We start from the raw sequence: 7,955 nt of genomic DNA, 5'->3' as shown, positions 1-7,955 counted from the left end.
CGCAATCATAACAATGTTTCTTTTACATAACATGTCATTTATGTTATGATGTTACTAATTACTATTAGAATAAACAATAAATGATCAATATTTTATGTTAATTTTATATGCAGGCAAACTAAAATATATTGAGTTCAAAAGTAATTTTGTTATATGCCTTGACAATATTTTGTTTATAAATTAATATAACAATAATTTCCATTAATATTTAAAAATTTTAATCAAAATTATACAAACAAACATAATAAAATAATTACATATATTAGCGTAGTAAAAAGAGCGGACAGATGGACACGAAAGTGCTCATCTTTCTGCTAGTATATATAAATAACACATTTTAGTCTTTATAAAAAATTTCTTTAGTACATTAGAGAAAAAAAATACTGATATTTTTTTATAAGAATTATAAATTTTTTTTGAGAGCTTATAAGAATTAAAAATGTTAGACTGAAAACTTTATAGGAATTAAAACTGCAATTTTCTTTTGTAGAATTAAAAACAAAATTTTAAATATTTACAGATCATTTACTTAATCAATAAGCTTAGGAAGAAGCCCATGGTCTGAAAAAGACTGACTAGTCAGCGTGTATTTATTATTATATTTATACATTTAGAATTGTAAAAATTAAAAAAAAAAAAGAAAAATTCCTGATTCCCCTTTCGTAGAGAGAAGAAGAGTAGTGGGTGAATGGATCAGGTATTGAACAAGGTTGGATCTTACTGGTTCAGCAAGAAAGCCAACAAGGAACTCAACTCTGTCGGTGATGATATCAACGTAAGTACTTCTTCAAACCCTACACCCCCCTTTTTACTCTTTTTTTTATTTCCTAAACTTCACTTCAATTTTTCCTCTTCTTTTTTTAGTTGGATACTTGAATTCTATGTAAATGTCATGTCTTGCTTAAAGATTCTTGAATTTGTTGATTATTCATGTGATTGAGACATACATAAGCTCCTTTTGGGATTCTGATTCGGATTCCATGGTAACTATGTGAGTAGTTATTAATTTTGGCCAACAAATAGATTTCTTGGGGTCAAATTGTGACTGCATAACCATCTCAGATTCTCAGCTATCTGATTTTAATTGGTGGTTTATAATGTTTTTGATTTATTTGTCGAATTTTAAATCTGGACCGACTTCCTTTGACCGAAGAGAATCCAGGTCCAACTTGGCCAAATGATCTCAAATCAATGGTCGAGATTATTTAACGCTAATTTGGTGAATGTGTAATTTGAGTCGAAATCGATGGTCGAAATTAATTAATGCGTGTAATTGCATGTTGTTTCACTGCTGTGAATTGAGATATGTTCTTTTGGGATACTCCCTAGATATGAAACTTAATTGGAAGTTGGAAGATTAAATTTCATACGTTGTTTTTTTTTTTTTTTTTTTTTTTATATAAATAAATAAATAAAAGTTTTGGGGGAGAACTGTAAAATTCGGATTATTAAGAAATTTAGCAGTTTGTTTATGTCTGATAATGACAATGACAATTTTGGTTGTGATTGGGAAGGGGGAGGTGTAACTAGGTGCTAGAAGCTTTGTGCATCATGTGACAATCGACATTGCACCCGATTTATGTTTATGTGCCAGGACTCCACGTTTTTAAGCCTACCAATCTAGCGGCGTAAACACGTGGAGCATTGGTTTATCGATTAAAAACAGCCAATAAAAAGTGGGTGTATCGTAATGTTGCATGAATTCTAGAATGTTTTGGTTTGCACCTTGTGTGTATCAGTAAAGAGCGGTTACCCTTTGGAATCAAGCTGTCACCTTGATCAATCTTTTTATGAGTTTGATAACGATGTAAAAGTATTAAATGGTGTTGGTTATCGTGACCGTATTTCTCTTCTGATATCTACATATGAGTTAACCAATAGGTGTTTGTTGATTTCCCTTGTCGAATACTTGGTGTTCTTTATTTAATAAGCCAAATGTATTTCATAGTTTATTTGAGTTTATTTTGCCTCTGTTGTAGGATATTGGAGTTTTGAATTGTAAATATAAAATAGTATGGTTATAAGCAGCTCTCAGATTTTGTATCGATGTCAAATTTTTAACTCATAGTATGTGGTTTTAGTGCATAGAATTTAGGATGCCTAAGGATAAATGTGAGACTTTGGCGTTGGGCACAGGATTATGTTTTAATCCTAACATTAAAAAATCAATCTTAAGCAAAATCTGTCTGTATAGATTGTACAAAGAAATAATGTAACTTGTGTCTATAGATTGATATATCATTTGTGTAAGATTTCGCTTCTAGTATCAATTACAGAAGTTTCTGTTTAATGCACGATAAAATCAATTTTGAAGCCGACGCCTGACTGGTATTTGTCCATTATCTTTACTGGATATTTGAAACTTTTCACTTTGTATGGGAAAATTTGTTGGCTTGTTAATGACATAACAATTGCCTTGGTTTTCTAGTTCTTATTCGGTTAGGTCATAAAATATTTCTTTGATCTGAATATGAGGAAACGTGCAATGTTCAAGATTGATTTATCCTCATTACTAATAATGGAAGTCATTTCTGAGTCTTGAGGGCTGTAACGTTTCCATTAGACTAGCAAATGTTGTAAAGTAGATTTCATTGCTTGATTGGATGTTTATATTAACACTCTTCCTTTGGTTTTTTTAGTCACTGTCAAGCAGCATTGAAGGAGGAACCAAATGGCTCGTCAACAAATTAAAAGGTTTGTATTTCTTTTCTCTATAATTATTCTGTGTTTCTCAATCAGGTTACTTTGTTCTAACACTTCTTATTAAAAAATCAGATTTAATAAATATTCTACTTTGATTAAGGCCCTGTTTATTTGAAATAAGCTGAAAACAACTTGTAGACATGTCATAAGCTATTTTTGTTGGTTCTCTGACACTGTCTCATAAGTACTTATGCCAGAAAATAAGTTCAAATAAGTAAATCTAAACAGACCCTAATTTTACACTCTAACATGTTGAGGTATCGTTTTGCAGGAAAGATGCAAAAACCATTAACAGAGTTGCTGAAGGAGTATGATCTACCAATAGGAATCTTTCCCCGTGACGCAACAAACTACGAGTTCAATGAAGAAACAAGAAAGCTTGTTGTTTACATTCCTCAAGTGTGTGAAGTAGGCTATAGAGATTCATCAGTCTTGCGCTTCACAACCACTGTTTCTGGTTACTTGGAGAAAGGAAAGCTAGCTGATATAGAGGGTATGAAGACCAAAGTGTTGGTGTGGGTGAAAGTTACCGCCATTTCATCCGAGGGACCAAAGCTGAACTTCACTGCTGGCATGAAGAAAACAAGGAAAAGGGAAGCTTATGAAGTTTCTAGAGATGGTGTAATTATAGATAAATTCTAAGATTCTGATGTATTGATAACATTCTGCTGTTAATACTAGTAGTTTGATAATGTCTAAAGTTATGTATGTACTTTTGGACCATTTTGTCATCCTTTTAGCTTTGAATGTTTATGATAATATGATTGAAATTGAACCTCTTTATGGTTGTTGTTTATGATCAAGTATTTTCAGTTTTTTGTGTTTATTCGTTTGTCTTTTGATATCCCAAAGCTTTTTTAGCAATGGAACAGTGGTTAGAATCTGGCAATGAAAAAAATATGAAAATGTTAAAAAAAAAAAATATTGCACCAGCCGGGAATCGAACCCGGGTCTGTACCGTGGCAGGGTACTATTCTACCACTAGACCACTGGTGCTTTTGATGTTAAGGAGGTTTTATTCGACATACTTAAAACATCCAAGAATCCAACCGTTGAAGTGGTTTTGGTTTCTTAAGAGCATAAAATGGTAAAACTTTAAACCATCCACAATGGTGAGGTCTTAACCATTTAAGACCCAAAAAATATTTGGAGATCTCTTAAGACCCTGAGTCTCATTTAAGACCCATTCATAAGTGGACCCCACACAACTTTCTAATAAAATAATCATTGTTTAGTTATTTTTGTTGAAATGTAAATGATAAAGAGTTATTGGTGGGTTCCATTTAGACCTTTTGTTAGAGGATCTCTATTGGAGTGGTTGAGTACCTATTAGGTACTATCATTAAAAAAATTATGAAAAAATAACGTGTCAATGTGGGACCCGTTTAAGATCTCAAAATTGAAGATCTCTATTGTAGATACTCTAAGAAGCTAATTTGGGTTTTATAGTTACCACCAAGTATTTCCATAAAAAATTGGAGAAGGGAAAATCACTGTTATACTTCATGCATTTCAATATAAATAAAAAGGTGCAATACAAATATTGTCTGTAGTGGATGCCTGAACTAATACAATGAGCAACACCATTCATTTTTCTCTGAAGATTCAAAAACCAACTCATCAACAAAAATATTGTCTAGTGTTTTTTTTTTTTTTTTGAGCAAAAATATTGTCGTAGTTATCAAAAACGATTTTTAAGTCCAGTTCAAAATTTATAAACGACTCTTTCTAACTTACTTTTATAACTTATAACTTATTGTTTGCACTCAACGTTTGAACAACTCTATTTTAAAAAAAAGTTTAAACAACTCTATTTTAAAAAAAAGTTTAAACAACTCTTATCTTATCTAACTTATTATTTTATTTTTTACAATAAAACAAATAAAACAAGCCTCATTTAAATGTTGAAATAATAAGAGTACAATCAAATTCAAATTCATTATGAGTTGAGACATTTTTTAAAACTCATTACATGACCTAAGAAAGACCAAAATAATTTTTGAAAGGAATTTTATTCTAGTTAGGTAAGTGGACAAATAAAAAAGACACGAATGTTGGAGTAATAAATCAACTAATTATTGAAACTTTGAATCGCACTGACTACCAAATACCAACACATTACAATCCTAAGACACGTGTGAGACATTTGTCCTAAACTTTCAAATAAAACCAAACATCCAACGTGTACCTTAATAACCACGAGCTCGCCACACGCCCTTATCATCAAACCATCCCAACCCTCCACGTGTCCCTAATCCAACGGCTCACACACCATCTTCAAAATACAAAATCCCCAAAACACCCTTCACCACCATTATTTACTCTCATCCACAAGCAACCATTTTTCATCACTCATGGCTCTTTCTTGTTCTAAAGTTTCGTCCTTTAATGGATTTTCTCTCTCACCCATTTTTGGAAATGGTGTTAAGAAGGGAAATTTATCTTGTTTTTGTGATGTGAGTGTTGGTAAGAAATGGGGTGGTGGAAAGGTTACGGTTTGTGCAGCAACGGTTCCTTTGACTGGGGTTATATTTGAACCGTTTGAGGAGGTTAAAAAAGATTATCTTGCTGTTCCTATTGTTCCTCAAGTTTCTTTGGCTCGTCAGAATTTTGCTGATGAATGTGAATCTGTGATCAATGAGCAGATTAAGTAAGCATTTTGTTTATTTTCATATGAATTAGTATTTTGTGTTGCTAATATGAGAAGATCAAGCATATTATTGTTGTAATCACATTTCGTTTTTCTAAAGTAAAACTATAACTTTTCTAACCATGTGGTTGTACTAAGTGTTAAATGGTTAATTGGTTAATGAATTTTAGTTAAAATCGAATCGATCGAGAGAATCATAGTTATATCTTGGAACAATTTTAGGCTAATTTTACTTACTTTGAGGTCGAACTTTAGATTAGCAATGATTCCTTGGAAATTGGAGGATTAAAAAAGATAAAGAAGAACAATATATGCACACACAAATTCGATTTCCCCTAATGTCATTTTTGGTGGGCAAATCTATACAGAGCAAAACTCTAACTTTAAGCGGGACCCCGTAAATAGGAGGTGTGATTGGTCATATCGGATTAGTCGGGTTCTTAGATTAGATACTGAGTTTTTTAAAATATATATATATGCACATACACACAAAAAAAAAAAAAAAAAAACAACACAAATTAAAATTCTCAAATGGGACCAAATTAGTACTACTAATATTATTGTCTCATGAGAAACTATTGCATGTGAGATTTGAAATTTATTGGGATCAAGTCGGTATTTTTAATTTTTTAGAGATTAAATAGATATTTTTGTTGATACAAATTTAGATTTGGATAAATACACTCCATGCAAGGTCCAGCTAGAATTTACATAAAAAATTTTACTCATAAGAAGTTCTAGGATCTTATAATTTGTTACCTTTTGCATTTATAAACAAATTTTTTGTATATTTCATTTTTTTTTGCTTTTGCATGCATTGGATATTCCCATTGTTACTATGCTAAGTGATTTTGTTTTTCATTTGTGTGACAGTGTGGAATACAACGTTTCCTATGTCTACCACTCCATGTTTGCATACTTTGATAGGGACAATGTAGCACTCAAGGGATTTGCAAAGTATTAAACATAAACTCAAATATGTCTTATCCCTCTTATTTTATTTCTCCTTAATTTCAAACAGGTTTTCAATTTCATGTTGCTTTTATTGTTGAAATCAGGTTCTTCAAGGAATCTAGTGAAGAAGAGAGAGAACATGCTGAAAAGCTTATGAAATATCAGGTTAAGTTAGCTCTGTACTTAGGGTCTTGTTAAATTGGCTTATTTGAACTTGTGTACTCACTTAAGTACTTGTAAGAATGTTTTGGAGAGTTTATAGAAACAACTTCAGCTTATTTCCATAAGCTCTTTAGGACTGTTTATGAAAATCGTTTATATGAAAGTTTTTTATTCAAACATGACTCCGAGTAACTTTTCTAAAGTTTTCTTATAATAACTGTCTTGTTAATTTATCTAGCTCTTATGAACTTGTTTAGAACGTTCGTGGTGGAAGAGTTGTACTTCACCCCATCAAGAATGTGCCCTCAGAATTTGAGCATGTGGAAAAAGGGGATGCATTACATGGTGAGTTTGTTTACTGATTTGATCACTGTCTCACACATTATAGTTTTGGAGCTTTTCATTATGGTTTACACTAATCTATTATTATGCTGATTTTTGCTTTTCCTCTATTCCTTTTGTTTAAGCAATGGAATTAGCTTTGTCTTTGGAGAAGTTAACAAATGAAAAACTTCTGAATGTGCATAGTGTAATGCCTCTTTGTCCCTTTAGCTCTGTGTTGTAAACATTTTTAGGAATTCATAAATTATATGATCTGTAGTTGTCAAGGCTAATCATTTTGAAGATTTGTGAAAAATAGGTGGCGGACCGCAACAATGACCCTCAAATGACAAGCTTCATTGAACATGAATTTCTGGGTGAACAGGTAAAACTCATTTAAATCAAAGTATTATGAATTCATATAAACTTTTGGAATTTAGAAAAATGAGAAAAAGTTGCTTTAACAATGTTAGGAATTCATATTTTTTGGTAACATTTTTGGTAATATTCTTTCATCAGGTTGAATCAATTAAGAAGATATCAGAGTATGTGTCTCAATTGAGAAGGGTTGGAAAGGGTCATGGTATGTATATAACTACAATCATATTTCATATTGGTCCACATATTTTGCCATACACATAACACCTATCAATTAGTATGTAGCACCGACACTTCACATTAAAATGTGTCTGGTGTCCGACACATGTCAATGTCTGATATTGACACGTGTGCGTGGTTACTTTCAATCACTGATTCACTTATATTTTCTTAAATTACTATCAGTGTCTAAATGTATGTGTTGTATCCGGTGTTCGTATGTGGTGGACACTCTTTAAGTTCTAATGAAATTTATATATTGTTATATATTGTGGCTTGCAGGTGTTTGGCACTTTGATCAAAGACTTCTACATGAGGAACATGCTGTTTAATCATGAATAGCCTTCTCTAGTATCTGTCTACGTTTGATCTTTTATCAAGTGCTTGGTTGTTTTCTGTTGTAACTTGTAACATAGTTTTTCCTACGTACTGAGATTGCAGAACTTAGAGTAATGTAATTTTGCTAGTGTGACATGCATAAGGTTACAAGCCTTGTGCAGTAACATATGTTAACCGCTTTTAATAATTTCTATCTTCAATAAAAAAAGAGGTTATCATGTTTTGTTCA

General features: G+C 31.7%; 2 protein-coding genes and 1 non-coding gene across 3 annotated transcripts; 2 read left to right on the top strand and 1 right to left on the bottom strand.

Annotated features, from left to right (window-relative positions):
* Window positions 1-614: 614 nt before the first annotated feature.
* On the top strand, window positions 615-3,486 carry LOC11429918 (uncharacterized protein At5g01610). The gene is made up of 3 exons (XM_003623313.4): window positions 615-775; window positions 2,640-2,694; window positions 2,975-3,486. Exons 1-3 carry the CDS (start codon window positions 689-691, stop codon window positions 3,343-3,345), a joined length of 513 nt encoding a protein of 170 aa, XP_003623361.1. The 5' UTR covers window positions 615-688; the 3' UTR covers window positions 3,346-3,486.
* Window positions 3,487-3,628: 142 nt separating this feature from the next.
* On the bottom strand, window positions 3,629-3,699 carry TRNAG-GCC (transfer RNA glycine (anticodon GCC)). The gene has a single exon. It is a non-coding gene; the product is annotated as a tRNA-Gly (tRNA).
* A 1,338-nt stretch (window positions 3,700-5,037) lies between these two features.
* On the top strand, window positions 5,038-7,955 carry LOC11412329 (ferritin-1, chloroplastic). Its single transcript, XM_003623311.4, has 8 exons — window positions 5,038-5,353; window positions 6,227-6,310; window positions 6,412-6,472; window positions 6,727-6,814; window positions 6,937-6,998; window positions 7,110-7,175; window positions 7,310-7,373; window positions 7,670-7,955. Exons 1-8 carry the CDS (start codon window positions 5,058-5,060, stop codon window positions 7,717-7,719), a joined length of 771 nt encoding a protein of 256 aa, XP_003623359.1. The 5' UTR covers window positions 5,038-5,057; the 3' UTR covers window positions 7,720-7,955.

This window comes from Medicago truncatula, chromosome 7 (genome assembly GCF_003473485.1).
Source record: "Medicago truncatula cultivar Jemalong A17 chromosome 7, MtrunA17r5.0-ANR, whole genome shotgun sequence".
NCBI classification, from domain to species: domain Eukaryota; kingdom Viridiplantae; phylum Streptophyta; class Magnoliopsida; order Fabales; family Fabaceae; genus Medicago; species Medicago truncatula.
This window is presented reverse-complemented; position numbering and strand designations above follow the sequence as displayed.

What these genes read in the sequence shown, in the direction of transcription:
- LOC11429918 (XM_003623313.4), top strand. Translation starts at nt 689, where the DNA reads ATGGATCAGGTATTGAACAAGGTTGGATCTTACTGGTTCAGCAAGAAA. An exon ending in CTGTCGGTGATGATATCAAC is followed by an intron (nt 776 to 2,639) that starts GTAAGTACTTCT and finishes TGGTTTTTTTAG; the next exon opens with TCACTGTCAAGCAGCATTGA. An exon ending in GCTCGTCAACAAATTAAAAG is followed by an intron (nt 2,695 to 2,974) that starts GTTTGTATTTCT and finishes ATCGTTTTGCAG; the next exon opens with GAAAGATGCAAAAACCATTA.
- LOC11412329 (XM_003623311.4), top strand. Translation starts at nt 5,058, where the DNA reads ATGGCTCTTTCTTGTTCTAAAGTTTCGTCCTTTAATGGATTTTCTCTC. An exon ending in GTGATCAATGAGCAGATTAA is followed by an intron (nt 5,354 to 6,226) that starts GTAAGCATTTTG and finishes TTTGTGTGACAG; the next exon opens with TGTGGAATACAACGTTTCCT. An exon ending in GCACTCAAGGGATTTGCAAA is followed by an intron (nt 6,311 to 6,411) that starts GTATTAAACATA and finishes TGTTGAAATCAG; the next exon opens with GTTCTTCAAGGAATCTAGTG.